This window comes from Hoplias malabaricus, chromosome 1 (genome assembly GCF_029633855.1).
Source record: "Hoplias malabaricus isolate fHopMal1 chromosome 1, fHopMal1.hap1, whole genome shotgun sequence".
Classification (NCBI taxonomy): Eukaryota; Metazoa; Chordata; class Actinopteri; order Characiformes; family Erythrinidae; genus Hoplias; species Hoplias malabaricus.
Window position 1 is genome coordinate 26,612,630 of NC_089800.1, and position 22,792 is coordinate 26,635,421.

At 39.8% G+C, this 22,792-nt stretch overlaps 1 protein-coding gene across 2 annotated transcripts in view; it reads right to left on the reverse strand.

The window, feature by feature from the left end:
• The window catches only part of LOC136686810 (serine/threonine-protein kinase DCLK1-like), a 48,237-nt gene that overhangs the window by 12,970 nt on the left and 12,475 nt on the right, over positions 1–22,792 (reverse strand). For both annotated transcript variants that reach the window (XM_066660812.1, XM_066660820.1), the window contains exons 4-11: positions 13,034–13,133; positions 12,749–12,865; positions 7,082–7,176; positions 3,475–3,562; positions 3,175–3,344; positions 2,624–2,743; positions 1,716–1,862; positions 359–492 (exon numbers count right to left, since the gene is read on the reverse strand). In XM_066660812.1, the coding sequence (XP_066516909.1) occupies positions 359–492; positions 1,716–1,862; positions 2,624–2,743; positions 3,175–3,344; positions 3,475–3,562; positions 7,082–7,176; positions 12,749–12,865; positions 13,034–13,133 (971 nt within the window). The remainder of the gene's footprint in view (positions 1–358; positions 493–1,715; positions 1,863–2,623; positions 2,744–3,174; positions 3,345–3,474; positions 3,563–7,081; positions 7,177–12,748; positions 12,866–13,033; positions 13,134–22,792) is intronic.

A 22,792-nucleotide genomic window follows, 5' to 3' on the forward strand; every position in this document is an offset into this window, starting at 1 on the left:
TTAAAGACTATTTAATATGTAACAATGGTCAAGTAGAAAGACATAGTATATAATGTGTGTGGGGTGTATATATGGCATCATTAGACCTGTTTTAGGGGGGGTATACCACCCCTAAAAGTTCGTTAGCCATCCCTTATTAATTCTCCTGTATAATACAGAATTCAAATAAAGATATAAAGTTAAGAAATTCGATAAATTCATAATCTGTAAATGAAGCTGATATAAACAATGTAATGTTATGAGAGGGTTAAAACCTCTCTCTCTCTCTCTCTCTGGTGTGTTCATTGTTTCTCTTGCTCCTTCAGTGTGAAGAGTGAGTGTTTCTGTTATGTAAGACCCAGAGGAGTGTGTGACTCACCCTGTCTCTGCAATGATTTCCGGGGCCACGTACGTCGGGGTGCCGCACACTGTGTACAGAGGGCCGTCCACCACCGTGGCCAGGCCAAAATCCCCCAGCTTCAGAGACTTACTGCCATCCTGGTGCTCGTACACCTTCAATGCACACACACACAGCAAAATTCTAGATACACTGTTCAGCTAAAACATTAAATTTACTGCTTTTTTTCCAAATTTACCCTGTAGTCCATCTGTTGCACTGCATACTTTGCTAGTCTCACCTATTCTTCTAAGCTCAGGACCCCCACAAGACCACCACAGATTTAGGTGGTGAATTATTGTAAGCGATGCAGTGACACTGACTTGGAGGCACCACATCAGTGTCACTGCAGTGCTGAGAATGACCCACTGCCTAAACCATACCTGCTCTGCGGGGTCCTGTTGGGGTCCTGACCACTGAAGAACAGTGTGAATAGAGGCCGACAATGTATGATTATTTGAGCATGGCAGCAAACGATTGATCGGAGTCTGTTCTGAGTTCCAGGTGCTGTAGATGCTGCAGGAGTGGGTTTACATAATCTTCTCCAAATATGATGCTTGTAGGAGGCTGCTGAGACTGCAAATAGAGACTAACGTTTATTTCTCTGCTAATGCAGTCAGTCAATGGCCTCAGGGGTCATTTGTTTAACCAACCTGGCCAGTAAATAGCATATTATCATTTAATCATTCATTCTTTCATTGAATTACCCCATTCATTCATTTATTTTCTGTAACTACAGGAAGAAGAGCAGTATAACGGTGGGTCCGGAAACCTACCTTGAATCATTGGGTGCCAGTCCACCAAAGAGGTATCAATCAGTCTTATTATTAATCGGTATGTTATTAATCAGTCTATTAGTCATGGTAGCTGCATTGAAATAAGTAATTCATTCATTTATCTTTGGTTATCTATAACCATTTCATCCTGAATATAGTTATGCATTTGTTTCCTCACTGTCACTGCCTTATTAGCCTCATTAGTATTATATAACATGTGTATGTAGATAATTCTCTCACCATGTAAAGCAATTTAATTCAGAAATTAGCAACCTCTCTCTCTCTCTCTCTCTCTCTCTCTCTGTGGGAGTTTGTGATTCAGGACGTTGTCTCACTGCAATACATTTCTGTTACCAAACACTTATTCAACCACATGAATAGAAAAGTCTCTTTATGACTACCCTATTTTGTAAGAAATTTATTTTCACATTGTTTCTATGCCTTGAACCAGTTTCCTGCATGTTGCTGTGTTTTCTCTGCTGTATCAGGGCGGTGATACTCCAAACATAGGCTTGAGAAACATTTCACCAATGTTTGTTTAGATGTGTGTGTGAAACACTCACCAGTAGATTCTCTGGCTTGATGTCGCGGTGTACAATGTTCAGACTGTGGAGGTATTTAATGGCGCTGGCCAGATTGTACAGCATGCCACTGGCGTCCCTTTCTGTGTATTTATTGGTGGATGTAATGGCATCGAAGAGGTCACCTCCCTGTGTGTAAACACATATTGGAGCACCCCCCAAAAAAAAAAAAAAAACTGAGTACATGACAACAGACATGCTAATGCTGAACATGGAAAGCTTTTATTATTAAGCTTTTAAAGCTTATTACATAGTAGTTAATAATTTAGAAAAGAAAAATCAAGCACGTTAATTAAGGGTTTATTAAGGGTTAATTTGATTGTGTTTCATTTTAAGGGTTAATATGAAACCTTAATCTAAAAAAAAAAAAAAAAACACTGACAGTAGTGCTGGGCGATATGAGCGTAAATCAATATCACGATTAATTTTACATTTGAACCTCTTTGTTTACGATTAATGAACGATTATAAATATAATCCAGTATTAAAGTTGGGATATTTTTCCAATGTTGCTGGGAGCTTAATCCCCTTGTTTTTTGCTCAGCGTTTGCATTTGACTTCTTTTTGTTCAGTGTTATCTTAATTATAGTCAAACACAGCGCGTCCAAACCACAGACACTGTGTTTTTCTTTGGTACGAGCCACTTGAGTTGCTTTGCCTCTGTGTTTAGGTTGCTTCCATGTAGCAGACAGGGGTAGAATCACGTGATTACAGCGTGGTAGCGTGGTTTTAAAGGGACAGTACCTGAACACACAGTGGGGAAATTACAGAATAAAAATAATCGATATAAACAAGATTATCTCAATTAGAAGTTCTAAATGTCGATTTTGATTTGTTTTTGATTAATTGCCCAGCCCTAACTGACAGCGTTTTAAATGTCTGGTGCGTTACCTTCACCAGCTCCATGACCAGGTAGAGCTCATTGTAAGTGTCCATCTCCTCAATCAGCAGGACAATGTTGGGGTGTTTCACTCTCCTCAAAATGGACACCTCATTCTGGATCATATGCTCCTGCTCAGAACACATGACATTGTGAATAGTTTGGATATATTCCTACATCTGCCAAAAACAGTTCTGACTGCAGCAGGGAGAGTGATTATTTGAATGGTTATTTGAACTGTGGAATAGTAGAGCACAGTACATTTGCAATGAGATGGAGTGGTGTTTGTGATCCAGAACTAATCATCCAACACCAATACTTACTTTAATTAATTAATTATTTTATTTTATTTTATTTGTTTTTTGTGACAAAATGCTTCCTACCCTCCTCCAAATGTTACATAGTGCAGTTTCTGCAGTGCAGAGCCTGGAGTAGCAATGACATAAGCCATGTTTTCCCTATTACAAGTAGTTGAAGCAACATGGATTTTGAAGCTGTCATTTTAAGAGAAAAAAACAACCTATTGTTGCTTTAACCCACAGAACTCCAATTATGCTCTTACCTTCCCTCTGCATTTGCCCTTGTTGATGATCTTGAGGGCGTACTCTCGACCGGTGGATTTCTCCACACACTCCCTCACCACTGCGAAGTTTCCATCTCCAATCATTCTCCCCACCTTGTACCGGTCAGTTATGGAAACAGGAACCTGAGGGCCCTCTTCAACCACCTCAGCTATAGGACAATACAATTCAACTGTTACAAAGTGTCCATGCATATGCAGATCTATGTAGCTGTCTAGCATTGTAAGACACATATGATAGTAAGTACATATGAGCTAAAAATGAGGGTGAAGTCTCCTTACCTTCACTGCCAGGGCCATCCCCCTCATCCATAGAGCTGCAGACTTTAGTGGAGGCCAGAGACAGAGATGAGCCACTGTGCTGAGAGCTCTGCCAGCAACAGAGGGAGAGAAAAATTACTAGTTTTCACACATTCAATACATTGAATTTCTGATGAGGTCCAGAGCCTATTCAGAAACCAGTCCATCACACTCTAACCACCACACACTCACCCTGTCACTCACACATTTTTATTATTATTATTATTATTTTTTTAGATGGTTTTTTGGTTCAAAAGGAATTCTCGTATTTCAAAGCACAGAAGCTGGAAGACTACAAAAAAGCCACTTCTCTTTATATAACATTTAATACGCTCTGCCTTTTAAACATTTGAAATAATTTCTCATGCAAAAATCGTAGCAGACCACTGGCATTCTGCTGTTCTCCACTCTTTCTGTTGCTCTATATTTCATCCCCTGGCCACAGGATGGCCTCTTCATATAGAGTAAAAAAAAAAGCAAGATAAAATACCAGCAGTTTCCATGGAAACACCTTGGCCTAGACATGCTAAGAATAATTCAGCACGAGAGCAGGTTGAGGTGAAGTTTCCTGCTTTCAGCGCTTACCATGTATAGGCATTTCCTGTTACCTGTAATACAGAAGATCTCTTTAATACGGGCATCTTGGACACTCTTTGAAAGCAGTTAATTCAGCTGTTCACTGTAAGCTGCACCCACTGCCGTTAAGCTGTGCACACACAGTTCGAATAATCTCCATAGAAAACCAAGAAATACAACAGGATATTTGGGAGCAGCTGAGCCTGAAACTTAAGTTCCCCAATGCTCATATAGGTGCACTTCATAGTTCTACACTTACAGACTGCAGTCCACCTATTGCTCTGCATACTTTGTTAGTGACTTTCACTCTGTCCTTAAATGGTCAGGACCCCCACACGACCATCACAGAGCAGGCATTCCCAGCACCACAGAGGTGGTGGTGGAATTAGTGTGGCACTGGTACGAGTGGATCAGACAAAGCAGTGTAGCTGTTTGCAGAGTTCTTATAATATACATAGTAGAGGACTACAAATGGGGATGTCGCAATAACCACAATATATTAATACCACGCTATTAACCAGCCAACCGCAAGGAATGGCGGGAACCGTCACTACCGCAGTGTATACATGTTTTACATTTCACTGCATGGTATTTCTTAGTGTGTGTGTGTGTGTGTGTGTGTATGTTTTCCCAACTGTTAGCATCTGAACTACAGCTGAACCGCTGAGTGTCAGTCTTCGTTTTACAAAATGGACACAATGGCAGCAAACCTAGTCACAAAACCAAATGCAACTTCGACAGTTTAGAAGCATTTCAGATTTCAACCAAATGTAATGGGAAAGCCAGGCAACAGAAACACAGCAATGTGCAAAATCAGTGCTAGAAAGGCTGCTGTGAAACAGGGAAATCCGAAATTTGAGATCTCATCTAGCTACCTATAATCCAGATGTCGAAGCCTGACTGCCTCCACAAACACAGTGTCATGGAAAAGCCTCAAAAGGAACAGTTCAGGCCAGTTCCATGCAACACTTGTGAGTGTAGCAATAGAATCAGAATGAATTACGTAATTTGAGGCAATAATAACGCATATGAACCCTGTAAAAACACCGCACTGGAAATTCTTTCAACGCGACAGCCCTAACTACAAAGTGCAGCTATATCATCGGTGAAGCTGATCAAATAGGCAATGAGTAGAAGCAAGAAAGTCATTAAATGTTTGTTATCTGATCAGTGGATATACTATAAATTTGCACCAGTTATGTTTACAATTAAAAGTATTTATTAATCTAATATTTAAATACATCACCATATGCACCGGTTACTCAACACTGAATTCTTCTATCTGGGTGACCTGCATTTTCCTAAACTGAGACTGTTCTCTCTCACAGGCTTCAGCAAATGCAGTGGAGTTTGACCTGAATTTGCCAAAACTGTGTTTGACTTGTTCAAAAAGGAGCACAACACTAGAGAGTTCTGTGAACAATATTGAGGCAAAGACCATAGTCCATGTTAATTACTGAGAAAAAGTCTAATTTCTAGTTAAAACAGTTCAACTTTTCTTCACTCAGGAAAAAAATCACAGAGTATTATACTAAAGTGTAGTTGAACAAGCCTTTCTAATACCATAGCTTCTTTAATTCACTGAGATTTGATCATATGGGATACATTTCCATAGCTCCAAAGCTTTTCCCCTTCCCACAATCCAAGAAATCTCATAAGAAATATTAAAATCAGTCTTTGTATCAGTCTTTGCTAACTGGCATGTGTGGATTGCAGTTCTTGTAGCAGAGTGGTATCTAAGTGTACACATACATATTTGTACTAAAAGAGCATTCCCAGGATTCATAAGTGTGTATGAATTAAACATGAATATCAACCTTAAAATTCTGCCTAATCCAAATATTAAACCTAACACCAAAACTAACCTCAATTTAAAAGAACTCTGTTGTTTTTGTAGCTCTTCTTTAAGTGAATAACACAGGCTTTGAGTGTATGGAGTGAAACAGTGCCACCAGTGGATGGGGGCTCCCTTAGTGCATGTAAAATAACTATGAATTACGATGTAACAAAGTCTCCTCAAGTTATAACATTTTAGTAGTAGATTTATCTTTAGGCCTGATACCAGGTTATCTTGCCATTACTCACAAACAGGTCTGGGTTTCCAAAAGGCTTCATACAAATAAGATTATCGTTATATGGCGGTATACAATGTTGTAAAGTCCCAAGTGAATCCAGGTTTTTTCGTGTTGAGTTACTGTTAACAATAATATTAATGATGTGCAGGTAAGTTTTCTTTCATTCATACATACATGCATTCATTCATCTTTGGTAATCGTCTGGAGGAAACCCAAGCATATACTGAGAGAACACACTAGACTCCTCAAACATTGACCTGAGATGCAGAATGAACCCACAACCCCAGAAGCCAAAAGCTGTGTGGAAGTGACAGTACCTGACACTTATGTAATATTATCAATTATCAGCCAAAATAGTTTCGTGTGAAGAAAGAATTTAGGGTTGCTAAAATCTTCCACAACCTTCTGGACTGAAATCAGACACAGAAGTCCAGACTACAGGCTCCTCTCTGGTTGCTAGGAAACGTTCAGAATATGAGGGGAGTTATTTTTTCCACATGTGGTGCACTGGGATAACATTTAAACAAAGCATCAAATAACGGTGAGTGCATCTTCACTGAGAGAAATAAACCTGAAACACATTTTTTAAACAACAGTTGACTTTGCTGTGTGACTAATAATGTCTTGTATCGTTTTGTACTTGTCCTGCATTCCTTTAGTCTTTACATGTTATCCTCGATGTGTCCGTTATCCCATTATTTTCTTGTTTATTTATTTTTTTTTAACAATTGGCCAGAAAGGTTTAGCCCAAATTTGAGTAGTAATTGTTCACTGCTCTTTATATTTTCTCCAGACCCATGTACCTCTTTCTCTTGGAAGGCTTGCTCTTTGTTTGTTTTTCTTTACTTATTTATTAGGATTTTTTCCAGATAGTAATCATATCTATATATTAGTTGAAATGTTAGAAAAAGAAAAACAAGAATGGAAAAAGGTCTCACCCGTCGTCTCCTAAGGCTGGCAGGGCTGGTGGGAGAGGGGCTTGGGGACTTTCCTGACCGAGGGGTGGACAGTTGACTGCCTGCTGTTCCATTTGCTGAGGAGAGAGTATATGACACCTGTTAACCTCTTGTTGAGTAGAGAACTACTGAGAATATCTCATCACAATTGGATGAATAGTTTTTTCTTGTTTGTTTTTTTTTTTTTTTTGTGTACCCTTTTCTTTTTTTTTTTTTTGGTTACACAAATAAAAATGCCAGTCGCCCTTTATATTGTGTCAAAAATGGATGAATAGAAATTATCTAAAATAACAGCAAATACAGCATTGTCTAACTTCCATTAAAAAAAAGTTATTGGAGATATTACTGTCCAATCATGTTCAGTCTAAACCGAGTAGTCTCTTCCAAAATATTACCAGATTATTTAATTGTATCTCAATATATATAGAAGCTTTCATTGTATCACACAAACAGTCCAGGGATTATCACACAGTACGACTATGGAAATACATCATGAAACTGAGAACAAATCTCTTTCAAGACTTCGACACCTTTGCATAACACAGGCAGTCCAACACAAGCAGAACACACCAGGAGAGCTAGAGGTTTTCTTGAAATTACCTTCTTCATGCGCTATGTTCATGTACATAGCAACACTGTCTCATAATCTCTTCAGACCCAACATTCTTCAGCAAAAACACATTCACATCTATAATAAATGCTCAGCACATCAGAGGAGCTTGAACTAAACAGTGGAAAAAAGCACCTCTAACTTAACATGTAGCAGATGGATATTTAAAACATATTCTGAAAACCACAAATTTCTTTTTCTTTTTCTAAGACCACCAGCTGAAATGACAAAATAAAAGCCAATTACAAACCAAAAGAAGCAAGTGCTTTTCAAGAAATAAAATAAACCAACAATATAAAAGCACAAATCAAATGAATGAATGCCTTCAGAATCCAAGAAGAAGCGAGAAATGTTCCAGTAAAGCTGCTTTGTTTTAGCACCATCCAAACAAATGCCCTGAAAGGAACAGAATTCCTCTTACCCACACCACAGTGTAGCAAGCTGCCGGAGGGAAGTGTTAGCGCTGCCAAGCTCATGCTGGCGGAGTGTGAATTTCTGTGAATGAGCTCAGGAGTGGAGGGGGTGAGCTGTAAAAAGTGGCTGCAGAAGACTCATAGGCAGACCGCTGCTCCTGCGTATGCCTGACGTCAACACTAGCTTCAGCAACAGCACTAGCGATCATGTGCTGGGAATATCAACCATCAAAACGATCCCATCACCTGTTAATTGCTGCATAAATATAGCACAGCCCTTGTAACAGAGGGACAATAATTGTCTTACTGCAGTCCTGAACGTCATTTAGGAAAATCCAATTAAACGTTTTCCTCAAAGTGCCAATAAGTAAATAAAAAGACCCTAATTTTTTCAAGCAAGAAAGAAGCTACGAAGTAAAATGGATTCAATTTCCTCATTACTGCTCTGAATTCTGTTTGTGTCACTCCTCTGAATAATATATTCCCTTCATCTTCTGGGCATTCAGATCCAGTTGGTCATCTCTCGCTATGTTAGTCTGAGAGCCTAACATAGCTATTTCTGGGCTAGAAAACACTCCATGAGCCATCCGCCTTTCTGCCTTCTACTTCGGAATGGAGTGCAATGTGCAGCATGAGTAATGTGTGTAAACTATTGACCACAGCAAGCAGCCACCCTCACTTTAGAACTGAAGAGTCTGTAAATAAAGGCCAAAAATATGGAACTAATCTAAATATATTGATGTTAAACAGGTTGCATTTAAATTTACATTCTAAAAAACAAAGGTGCCAAAACATGTCCTTTCTACAATGTAAACAATTAAACATATTTGCTCCAAAATAAGGAAAAACAGCCGTTAATTGTCATTCGTCCTGTGGCTGGTTCTAAACCTGTGTTTTGTACGTTCTGAAAACATGGCACTGTGAGGTGAAGCACAAATCCTGAGGTTTGGAGTTCCATTGAATTCCCTTGGTATACACCTGGTGTGAAGTAACAAGCCACAAATACATTGACTCGGTTTGAATGGAAATGTGCAGCGAGATAAAACAAATTCCAAAATGTCTTGTGGACTGGTTGGAATTTTCCAAGGAGAAATCTCACACCACTGCTTTGCTATGTATTCTGTCATGGTGGGGACCCTCAGAGGTTAGAACTTGCCATTAAAACAGCACATAGATCTCTATGTAAGTGAAGGTTCTTTCATAATGCCACTTCACAGCTTGAATGAGTGCCGTTGGAGATGCATCTCATGCAAAAACGGCAGTAAACAAGATTGCTAATGCTGTGGGAAAAAATGTTTCTGGCTTATTTATGCTATGATACTGATTTTTATTCTTTTAAGTTTACTGCTAATGCATTAATTTTGAATTAAATATAAAGTTGATGTGGGTTTCTTGAAGTACAACAGAAAATCGTAATATATTTTTACTTTTCAGTCACCTTTTATTGTAATTCTTGTGTAATATATTGTATGCATAGAAGATCCAAAAAAAAGATTTGAAAAAAGCTCCTATTTTTCATACTCCTTGACATGCATGCAGCCTAACCATCTGAGGACTGTATTTAAAGCTTTAGAATTATGGGAATGGTGTGTGACAGGACACTAAATGAATGATGGGATAGGGGAATTAGACTAAAAAATTCTGGCATACACATCTGGCCTATTTCATGAAATCCCATGCTGCCAGGCTGCTTTGCCTGTGGAACCAAGCTGCAATATAACATCCCCTATCCACTCGAGTGTCCCAGTAATTAACAGTGGCTCTTTCTCTCTCTGGTATTCCATTTTTACTTGCAGGGGATGTATAAACATGTAGCTCCCTTGGGTTTAAAAAGAAAAGAGTGGTTTGTACTTTTGGTGAAGAAATGGAGCAGATTTGAGGAGGAGTGGGTTTTCAACCATTTCTAAAAAATGTTTTATCCCCAGCAACCTGACCATACCTTTGATTGTAGCGTTTCTCTTCCAGGGGCCCGGGGTCCTGGGTTCAATCCTCAGCTCAGGTCATCATTTGTGAGGAGTTTGGTGTGTTCTCTACATGTCGGTAGGTGGATGGACTGTTTGGAATTGTTCACAAGTGTGTGATGCCCTATGAGGGACTGGGTACCCTGTCTAAGATGAATGGGTGAATGTTAAAAGCTTTTTAAGTCATTTGTAGTGTTCCAATACCTTTTAGTGGTCACATGAGCGCAGTTGTGCTTAGGTTATAGAGCGTGCACTTATAAAGGCTGATCAGCTGAGAAGCTTCTGGAGCTCTTCATCAGGTTTGCAGATGTTTGCTTCCAAAATGTCATTGTACACTTGGGTGTTCATGATCCCAAAACAAAGACTAAATCAACCGACTCTTTAGCGTTAGTACAGTCTAGCTGCCAATCCATGAATAGATTGGTGTTTAGCTGAAAGCAGATACTTTTTAGGAACCAGGAAAAATGCTATTAAAGTTAATGGATGTTAGTTAAGTTCCAAAGCTTTTTAGAAGGACATAAAGAAGCAAACTGCAATGAACCAGGTTCATAAGCAAAGATGATTATAAGACAGTCCAATCTCTCTACAGCACTGACTTTCCAAGACCCACTCAACACCAGTGGCACCTGAGCATCCAAGGTCTCACTACAGAAAGAGAGTGGAGGGGGGGGGGGGGGGGGGCTGTGATATTCCCTTACGTAATGTATTGCCTTGACCTGAATACAAATACAACTGTTGATATAGACAATGACTCATACTTTGCGGTGTAGATAGAAACAGCTTTGCTGCTTTTTCTGAATCTCTTTCTCAAACGTGATGACTTTTTAAAACCTGAAGTTGCTGAATAATTGCCTTATTTCCCTATTATTAGCACTGTAGTAAACAGTGGTAACAATAAATAACGTTAGCTGTTGTAACCTGAAAACAGGTTCTGGCAACAGAGCAGATTAGAATAATAATAATTAAACAAAAATAAAAATAAATCACAAAGGTATGAGTGAGCATTGTGACCCAGGAATGTTTTAGCAGCGTGGACAAATGAGCTAATCATGATTTTTTCAAGATGCATTTCCTCCTTTTAAATGATGCCATAGATGGCTAATTTTTGGAGGTGTTACAGGAATTACCCATTTTAGCATATCGCCCATTCTGTGAAGCATGGTGGAGGAAATTAATTTTGTAATGTGTCTCTTTACAATTATGTAATGACTGTAAGATGTCTCACTAAGTGAGTAAAATGTGTATTACGCAAAGCTTTGAACCAGAGACATCAGTGTCTATGTCAAGTGAATGAACTCTCTTCCAGTTTGCAGTTCATGATAACCACTCATCGTCAAAAACATGTTGCACCCAGAAGGATTCAACTGACTGGAATGAAACTCGGGGGGTAGGTTGAACATCATGAGACACTCACGCTCTACCACATGTGTAAAGTAAATTAAGGACGCGAAAACAAGGCTGGAGAAAACGATCAATATCAATTACCATTGATTTGTTTGTCCAGCTTCCACAACATGTCTCTACCCCCCTCTGAGATGGTCAGAAAGATACTGTGGCATCCAGTCAACAATTACGCTGGACCTGGGACAATAATGGCCTATTGAAACATTCAAATCAACGCATCAGCGCTATGATCACTTCTTCATGGAACATTGCTAGACGTTTCTGGGAATGAGTCAGGTGCTGTGCTGTGGTACACTAGGGGGTTTCATTAACGAAGCTTGAGCAGTCAGGAGCTGTTAAGGACAGAGGCTACTAACCCGCAAACCCTGAAGGAACAACAAGTACCAAAGCAAGGTAATTGGTCTGTTTCTGCCATTGATTGCTGTTCCGCTAGACCTCGCGCAGCCAGATATGCAATCAACCAGACGAACAGCGGATGTTTGCTCATTCTCATCAAAGAAGCAATGAGTCATGAGCCAATATTTGGACGTCAACAGGGCAATAAGAGAAAAATGAAACATGTTTTGATAGTCCACTGCTGGGCACTTTAAAAGCATGTATGTTTTGCCCACATACACAACTGCTAAACTTTCAGCCACTCAGAGTAATCACAATAATCAGAGAACATATGAGTCAAGGGGTACAGAGGAGCTGTGAGAGAAGGGGCAGGGGAGGGGGGGTACCAGGAGAAGTGAGCAAATGTATATTTAATAACGTAAGTTAGTTTTGTTTTAATGGACCCATGAATGAGGAGCCAGAGCAGAAACTGGCTTGTTTCACTCAATCACTCACTCACTTACATAAATGTAAATTATATCAAATTTGCAGTTATTTGTCATTACACACTTCACAAAACACACACACACCGTGGAACACACTCATACACATACATACACACACTGTGGAAGTTTGACACAGTAACAACATTGACAACCTAAGTTTTCAAAATAGTGGCTTCTGGAGGAAAGAGTCTGAATACCTCTGTGCTACAGAACAGTGATCTTAAAACCCCCACACTCCAGGCATCACAGACAGCGCTGAGAAACCCCTCATGACTGGGATGTGATGCATTTAGGACTGAGTTCTCTGGAGTGACAGAGCACCAGTAACATTGGGATGAACTGAATTAGTGTCAGTGATCCAGAACTAATCATCCAACATCAGCACATGACCTCACTAAGTGGTGGTTGTGTGAGTGCTGTATTGGATTTGAGACTGGTACCTGAGCTGTTGGAGGCAGGGGATTTGCTCCTGCGAGAAGAACCTCCCCCATGAGGAGAGCAGCGGCCCTGCAATGAAGAAATCCGACCGTACGACTGTGACTTCACAACTCTGCATTCTGAAAGAGAGAGAGAGAGAGAGAGAGAGAGAGAGAGAGAGAAAATCAGTAACTCTTGGCCATTATTTTATCGTTGTCAGGATGTGTCATGCGTCCTCTGTTTTGCTAGTAACGTGTCTTAGTCCACCACCTGTTTCTCTAGTCACACTGCATTCAGTAAATCCTTACCACTCTCATCCAGTAGGAAGTCGTCCTGGTAGCGGAACTTTTCTGGTCCACAAGCAATGAATATATCATCTTCACCAAAGAAATCCTGGAGACACATCACCTGGCACATGACAGAGAGACAAGAGACTCTTACCATTTGCATCCTGAGTCAGTAAAACAAGACATAAACGTTCTGTGAATTAGAATGTTTCCTTGTTTCAGAATTTTGCCCAAGTTCAGTAAACATTCCCTAAAACATTTCACTCTTATTTAAGCAGCGTTTAGCTCCTATGCTGCTCATAAATGGACGCAGCTGACTGAGAATATTAGAAGAGCCCCGGCTTTAGACACGTTTATATCAAGACTTAAAACATTCCTGTTTGAGCAGCTACAGCTCAGTCTAAAATAGTGATCCCTCGTTTTTCGTGGGGGATGAGTTCCAAGACCACCCGCGAAAAACGAGGGATCACAATTTCCTCGAAGTAAAGGAAAGATTTTTTTAAATGTATTCAACGACTATTTGGACTTTTAAAACCCTCCCTGTTACTGTTAACCCACCCTTTGCATTAAACAGTCATTCTATAATGTTTTTCAGCTGAAACTACATGTGATATCCTACCAGTTTCTTTAATAGAGTAATTCCTAAGCTGTGATTTAGCGTTTCACTCGGATGTGGACATGAACAATACATGTACTGTACGTGAAATACTTGTAAATTATATATTTTGTCACCTACAGGCCTAGTCTAATACCTGTAAATATTAATGAAATATTTTGGCTATTCATCTTTCACGGTTTTCCTAGATTTTCCCTCAATATAGCGGCCATAAGCCCCCTTGAAAAAACCCGCGAAGTAGCGAACCCGCGAAAGATTAACCGCGAAGTAGCGAGGGATTACTGTACTCTGCACTTTTATTTTGTAACGGCACTTTAGTCCTTTTCTTTTATTGTATCATTTTTTATTGTTTTAATCATTTAATTATTTTACTCTTATGTATTTCCTTTTACTGCAATATTTTAATTGTTTTATTGGACTTTTATTAGTTTTATTCTTGCTTTTAATTTAACTGTTTTTTTCTATAAAGCACTTTGAATTGCTTTTGTATGAAAGGTGCTCTATAAATAAACTTGCCTTGCCTTATTTTGCCACCTCTAGAATTTTTGTCAATTAACATTCAAAATCTAAAATTACTATTTTCTAACTAAACTATAGGTATTTTATTATTTTTTAAACATGTAGAAGCTAGTGTAGACTGGACCAACATTCAAGAACAATATAATCCAGAACCAAAACTGACAAACCAAGAGGGTGATTGAGAACATTGTCGTTCCATGTGAATAAACACAATATTCTAGAACAATGTGAATCGAAGAGAATTTTTTTACATGCCACATATTATAAAGCCATATAACATTCTAGATTATTGTTAATAGGAGAAAGAACATTCTACAAAAATGTCCCACAATCTAAAACCATGGGACATTCTAAAACGAAAATAATAAAAAAAAAACATATATTCTAGAATGAGACATTGTTGAATGGGAGAAATGGGTGAATGGGTGAATGGGAGAAAATGTTGCATATTCTAAACCCATGACATTCCACAGCTGTGTGAATGAGAGAAAGAACATTCTAGTAAATGTCCATATGAACCATATGAAAGGCTAGAACAGTGTTAATAGGAGACAGTATATTGTAGAAAAACATTACAATCTAGAACACTACAATCTACAATCTGTTTTTCAGTTTCAGGCTTCAGTTTTCAGCTGCGCTGTAGTTAGTGATGGAGACAAGAGAGAGATATGTTGTCAGAGCTGCATCTGGCCAAAATGGTGGTGGTGTGTTTTCTATGACATACTAATCAAATACTATGAGAGAGAGAGAGAGAGAGAGAGAGAGAGAGAGAGAGAGAGAGAGAGAGAGAGAGAGAGAGAGAGAGAGAGAGAGATTCAAAGACGTTGTCTATAAGACCACCCGAGACTTCTTTAAAAGACATATTAAATGCCGTGTATGTCTAATAATAATATCTGGAGGAACAGTATAACAGCATGGCTCCACACACTCATACACAGACCACATACCACTCACACACCAGCAGCATTGTGTCCCCATGGCAACAATGACATTACCACCAGCAGGGTCAAAGTAGTGACAGTATGCTTTTTGTCAAGTTTGAAAGATCAAATATTCTGTGAGCATAATAATAATAATAATAATAAACCTGTCAGAATGACAAAGTTCAACCAATATTTTAATCATATTTGTCTGGTACTGAGGCAGACATGACATCACTGCTGACCTTATAAAGTATGAATCAGCAGAGGGTCCAATAAGACTCAGTGTATCCTTCACAACTCTTGGACAGTGGAGCAAAGTGTGAAACCACAAACTGTAAGCTACAAAGAGCATGTAGGACAATACACTGTAGATCAGTACACAGGGGATAAAGGTGGCACAGTGGTGCAGTAAGTAGATTCCCTGACACATCTTTCCAGGGTCTCAGGGTCCTGGGTTCAGACCTCACTTTAACACACTCTCTCTGTTAAGTCCGAGGTCCTCCCTGAGGTCATTAAAGATCCTGGGAAAAAATCTCCTCAAAAATAGAAATGGGGGCTTTACTCAGAGAAGAAATAGAAATAACATACAATAACCTGCTGTAACTATGCTATGTTGAGAAGATGTCTAGTTATGTTCACTTAGAAAATCAATCATATTATTGAAAAAAAAGGGAGCACACTTGTGACGCCATTTTCCTATTGACCACAAGGTGTCAGCACTGGTTCATGTTTAACATCAGTCAAACTTTGGAGACTCATTTCATCAGCAGCACACAGAACATTCATTTCCTGCCTCTGTATCAAACCAACCTTCTGCTCTAACCTTCAGATCATAATCAGAACATTATCAGACCCACACACCCAACACCGGACCCTTATCGGGAAAAGCACAGAGTTCAATAAAACCGAGCCAACCTTTAATCAAACTCACTTTTCCATTTTACATTTCCAAATACCCCTTAAACTGAAGCAGTCGGTTGGGGACTAAGTCAGGACAGCAGTTACATAACATTCATCTGAGGTCCAAATCTGCACTTAAGCCAATCTGATGGCAGGAATCCTCAGAGCTCGGAAGCTGCAGTGATTAGTTTAATCAGGTGATTTCTGGATCTAATCCTCATGTTTCTCTTAATAAGGATAAATCAGTATCTAACTGAACATGAAGTTCATCTGTATAGTAAATACTTCGGTGAACTGAAGGGCCAAGACTGCTGTAAAGCTTCATGCGCTGATGAGACTGATGTCCAAGCTCAATTCCAGGAGCTAGACATTTTCACACAGAGTCTGGTGACAACATTCATGGACTTGATGTAAAACTACGAATACTGGAAGCCTGTGCTAGCATTTCTCCTGCTGTGTTGCTATCAGTGTGTGAAGAGTGGGAGAAGAGGGTTGCATTGACAATCCAACACAATGGGCAGCACTTTGAACATATTTTAGAAGTGGTCAGAAACTTGTAAATAACTCATGAAAGAATAAAGTTACGTTAAAACCAACACCATTGTTTTTCAGGTGAAATTCTCAATAAGTTTGATGTGTCACATGACTCTCTTCCCATTGAAAAAAACAAAAGCTGGATCCAAAACGTTTGACTTCAAAATGGACCGCCATGGTCACCACCCATCCTGAAAAGTTTCCCCCGTCCCATATACTAATGTGCCCCAAACAAGAAGTTAATATCACCAACCATTCCCATTTCATTAAGGTGTATCCATATAAATGACCCACCCTGTAGATTACACCAATCAAGCCCGTACAGACAAAACTGTCTGGCGCAGTGTTAAAGTCCAAAACAGGACACAGTCTCTGAACGCATATATTTTTGACTTCCTGGTTCTGGGTAGACCCCATAAACACCAATCAGCCATAACATTAAAATTACCTCCTTGCTACTACACTCATTGCCCATGTTATCAGCTCCACTGAACCCATCAGGATCATTTTTAAAATCGCAGATTGTGTCTTTCAAATACACTCATTGTCCATTCGGTTAGACACACCTACCTTGTTGGTCCACCTCGTAGATGCAAAGTCAGAGCCAGTAACTCATCTGTTGCTGCACGGTTTGTGTTAGCAATGCTATAAATATTAAAACACCAGCAAAAAAAATATTATTATTATTAATATATTCATCTTTTTTTTTTAACTACCATGATTTGTGATATTTCTGGGCTGGTTTTCTCAGGAGTAACATCTCATCATCATGAGATTTTAGCTTGTCTCCTTTGTTTTTTTTTCCCAGTCTGATCTCAATGTTGTCTTTGAGAAACTAGAGATATTAAAGAGCTCTCATTTTTCCCCCTTTTCTTTGGAAAGAATATAGACTAGAGACTCTGACAAATATACCACATCATCTCTAAAGTGCTTTAATTGAGTTGATGAACGGCAGCATGCAGTCAGATATAATAAAAAGCTCCTGCTGGGTGGTTTCCTGGAAGACAGGAAGCTTTGGGCTGGGCCACACTTTCAAATGCATAAGTCACTAAGGCTACAGTTAGCATGCAGTCTCATCCAGAGATGAATTTTCAGAATGCAAATGCACTACAACATCACCCACTAGAGCTATAAGTTAATGTTATTTCTCATGTTTTATCTTTTAATGAGGTTGTGTATAAGGTAATCAGTGTGCATAAGGAATAGAATTGAGGGAAAAATAATAATTCATTCATTCATTCATTCATTGTCTGTAACCCTTATCCAGTTCAGGGTTGCGGTGGGTCCAGAGCCTACCTGGAATCATTGGGCACAAGGCAGGAACACACCCTGGAGGGGGCGCAAGCCCTTCACAGGGCAACACACACCCGGAGGAAACCCACGCGGACACAGGGAAAACACACCACACTCCTCACAGACAGTCACCTGGAGGAAACCCACACAGACACAGGAAGAACACACCACATTCCTCACAGACAGTCACCTGGAGGAAACCCATGGAGGAAACCCACACAGACACAGGGAGAACACACCACACTCCTCACAGACAGTCACCTGGAGGAAACCCATGGAGGAAACCCACACAGACACAGGGAGAACACACCACACTCCTCACAGACAGTCACCTGGAGCGTGAATCAAACCCACAACCTCCAGGTCCCTGGAGCTGTGTGACTGCGACACTACCTGCTTCACCACTGTGTCGCCCTAAAAATAATAATAATGTGTATAAAGCTAAACACTGAGGGGAGGAGTAAGGTCATACTCCCAAAATATTATGGCATAACTCTTAACACTTAACAACAATACAAGAGCTGGGAAAGCATCAAAACAGCACCTAAAAAAATGATCATATTTGCAAGAAGAAAAATCCACACAAGAGATCCTCCCACTGTGAGAATACACCTCAACACTATGGGTCTGAAAGGATGAGGAGCTGTCAACCATACATTAACGAGAAAAGGAGACAGAAAATAAGAATATTTTTCAAATCAGAACAATGCAGAGTGTTTTTGGTTCTATTTTTCATGAAAAATGTACTAACAATATCACACACTTCATCACATTCTCTCCAAAAAAAATCAAATAACACTGTTTTGAATTAGTGCAGAGGACTGAAACACACATCTGGAATTACATGCTGCCTCCCAGGCTTCAAAGAAAATGAATGAGCCACACTTAGAATGTGTAAAATATCAGTGTCACGGAACCCCACTGATTCAGCAGTGTGTCTTCTCTGTGCTTTACTTATTCATGCGACAATTTGCCTTCTGCAAACATTAAAAACTGACGCAAATAAAGAATGCATTGCTTTGTGAAGTCATGTAACAATCAGGAACGTGGCTGGAGTATGTTTGAGTACATAATACTTATCAGAGGCAAGAAAACAAATAAAACGCTTATGTATAAAGTATGAAAAGATGTAAATGAAAGGAAGCAAGGAGCTGAAAGTAGGCTGCACGCCGCTTTATTTCAAAACCTCTTTTTGATGCACAGTCCCCTAATCCCACTCTCACAGCATTCATCTTCACTCTACCACATTTCTTCCAGGAATTGTCTACAAACGGGACACATTCAGAAGCATGAGGGCACAAGAACAAGGGAAAGTAACAGAGAGGCAGGGTGAATCGGCACTAGTCATAGATTTACGTTTTCCTTCATGGCAAGGCACTGTTATCCAGTGTGACTTAACAGTTTAATCACATCGCAGACGTAGATGAAGTCTTGCCCAGGACTCGTATTCGTACATGGGGTTCCTGTCTGAGCTGGTAACTGAGCCCCAGTCTTCCATAGGTTGGGGAGTAGTGCTGTCCACTACACTATCACCCCAACGTATAGAGCATTTCCAGACAGTCCAACTGTTTTGGCTTTAGGAATAATATCATATTTCATGAGTACACAGCATACAATTTCCTGGAGGAAAAGGTCATGTGTTTTATTTAAAATAAGTGAAGACAATCCGTGCAACTTGGGAAACACAATTTAATGTGAACGGTCCAGAAATATTCTTTAACTAAAATAACAGATAATGTTTCCTTGAGGGCAGCACCCCAGTGTAAATTCTGAAAATACAATTTTCATGTATTATTGATTTTTCATGGGTTTATGAACAAAATTTAACAGACATTTCCTTTACACTGCTTCATGACCAAACCCTAGACAGGGTGCCAGTCCATGAGCATCACACACTCATCCAGTCTGTGTGGGTTTCCTCCAGGTGCTGAATAGCTGCCTAGTTATGTGCCTTATTCAAAAAAAGTAACCGCTCTTCTTAAAAGTTTGCTGTGAAGGAAGAGGAGGCCATGAGTTGAAAATGAGTTCCTTTTTTTCTAGTTGCCATTTACAGACAATAACCAGAGACTAAATGGGGTACTTAATAACACAACACACCGTAAATACTAATTCACATTTAAGTGATTGGGTAAATCCCATTACAGGTTGATTTTCATCATATTAAAGTCGGTCTAACTCTAAGTCATGGGACGTTTTATGTTTAATCTAAATAAAGCTCTATTTTCTCTGTGAAGTTCAGTCCAGCAGTAGCTGGAGAATCTGGGGCAGCAGACAGTCACTATAGAAACGTCTCAGCAGGTACAAAGACACTTAGAGACCGCATGCATTAGCATGTATTAACCAGCTACACCTAACATCAAGAGATTCACTGCTGAGTAAGTAAGTCAAGCCGATGTGTGTTTACCAAAACAGTCGTGTTATAGATGCAAACAAACACCATCCTTCTAGTAACAGGAGGGTTTCAGTATCTAAAGATCTACATTGTTTTTAACCATAATCACTTAACCATAAAACTCCATGGTTTTAACCATAAAAACTCAAGAAAAAATTTGACAAGCTAGATGGCTAACCTACAAATATAGTTAATCCCAAATAACCCAACTACATTTCATAGAAATAAAACATCACTTCCAAACCTTTTCTTATGTATCCAGCTCATTAGGAACTGACACAGTGGGTATTAACCAAGCGGGACAAATTTGCTTTACAGTGCATTTTAAGCTCTAAATCTATTTCTGTCACACTGTTAGAACAGGAGTTGCATAAGCAAGGGACAGGAGGAGCAGAGAGAGGAGCTGAGTATTGATTTACGCTCTCTACTGGCTCAGTGACACAGCAGCAGCTCATCAAGCAGCCATCCCACTGCTGTCCCACAGAGCATCGATCTACACCAGGCTCTCCCTGCATACCCTCAGAGCCTGCTGTCAGCCCAATAGAGCACATGTTTATATACAGTATATATAAAACACAGCTGAGGAGGGAGCTGTCCATGGTGCTAAACCTTCAGGGTAACACCACGTCTTTCCTCACCAAAATATTTAAAGAGATTGTTATTTGTTTATATTATTTGGGTTTAAAACTAACAGTTAAGTAAAATGTATTCATTTATACGATGTATTAATAATCATTTTAAAAGTGCAGTGAACCAAACTGCAGCTGGGTTTTCATATGCCATCAACTTAAGGAACCAATCCAGTCAACTTGCAAGGTAGGGCTTCTAAGCTACAGAAGAGTGACAGAGAAGTGAGTGGAGATACAGGCATTCACTGGAGTTATTATTATTTATTGCATTATTTTTATGGCTTCTTGTCTGTGAATGACCATCGAGTACTTGACCTAGAAAAGGACATGGAAGACTTTGCAATGTCAGGGAGCTCTGCCATTCCATCATGAGGTGCACCAGGCCACAGCGAAGTCTTACAAAAATCCAGCGGAAACAGACAGGCGGTACAAAGCGCCCACAAACACAAGTTAGTGCCTTGCAGTGACATGTAGCTCTATTAGACTCGTCCATGTGGATTTACAGCAGAGGTGGGGGTGAGGGGAGGGGTCAAGAGGGTCTCATTCCAATTACCCTGCACTCATCACTCCAACATGCTCTCAGCTCCGACAGCGCTTTCACGAAAGATCATCCTCCAGAAACAAATTCAATCTTGACAGATGGTGCCTGCTTATGAACCAGGCAAGGTGACTCATGCAAGTCTGCAAGAAGTGAGCTGAAGGGATTTGATTGGCCAGAATTCAATATTCATTTGGACATTGGCATCAACTTTACAAAATGACATGGCTCGTGATTCAAGCTTCAATGTGCAATAAACTAGATGCAGAACAGCAGACCAGACATAACTAGCTTCTGGTAAATAACATCACATTGTGTTGACTTAGAAGTAGCAATGTATGATTATATCTGAATGATATCGTTATTGACAAATAATTGCTTTTTTAAAGATTATCGACATTGGCCCAATTATTTATTTATTTTTTTTATTTTGCAGAGATTCATTCATTCATTATCTTTAACCCTTATCCAGTTCAGGGTCACCGTGGGTCTGGAGCCTACCTGGAATCACTGGGCACAAGGTGGGAACAAACCCTGGAGGGGGCACCAGTCTTTCACAGTGGACACTGTTCAGTAGCCAATTCACCTACCAACATGTGTTTTTGGACCGTGGGAAGAATCCGGAGCACTTCGAGGTAACCCACCAGACACTGTGAGAACAGTCATCCAGAGCAAGGCTTGAATCCACAACCCCAGGACCCTGGAGCTGTGTGACGTGACTGTTGTGCCACCGTGTCAACTGTGACCAGTCAACGTAAGGACCAGTTAGCTAAATTCTCGGGAGACACCTTTCATTTAATCCCCCCCCCCCCCCCCCATACAGTTGGTTGAAAGCTAAAATGAAAGCTAAAAGCTCACTAAATGTTTGGATGATGGCAAGACATACATCCCAAGGGAAATCACTAGCAATTACTGTCTCTCTTTACTGGAGGTGTTCATAAGGCGACATGATGATTACATATCATCATGAGATTTGTGTTCTCGAGGAGAACTTGAGAAGAATGTTTTCAGGTTGTTCTCAGTGTCAAGTCATGAACCGATGCATGCTTATTATTTTGGGCTGAGCGAGAGCAACATCCGGATACTTTAACCATTCTTCAAGTTTGTCCTCTCCGTAACTTTAGCGGAGGAATATGACATCAAGCAAGAATAAAAATGTAAGAACACACAAGAACACAGACTGAGAAATGTCCACTGAGTTGCACCTCAGTTATTAAGGGTGATCAGTAACTTGTGTCTCCCTTTATTTAAGAGAAGCTCTCCCACAGCTTGGTGGTCTCTAGTAGGAGTGCAATGACCAGACAAGCTGGGAGTTTGGTAAAGGTCCTTGAGTTTACTGTAAAGGGTCTCCCTCCTTTTATCTTTTTCTCTTCCCCAGATTAAAAATGCTCAGGCATTGCTTGTGAGGGTTTCTATGGATTCTCAAGCTCTATCAG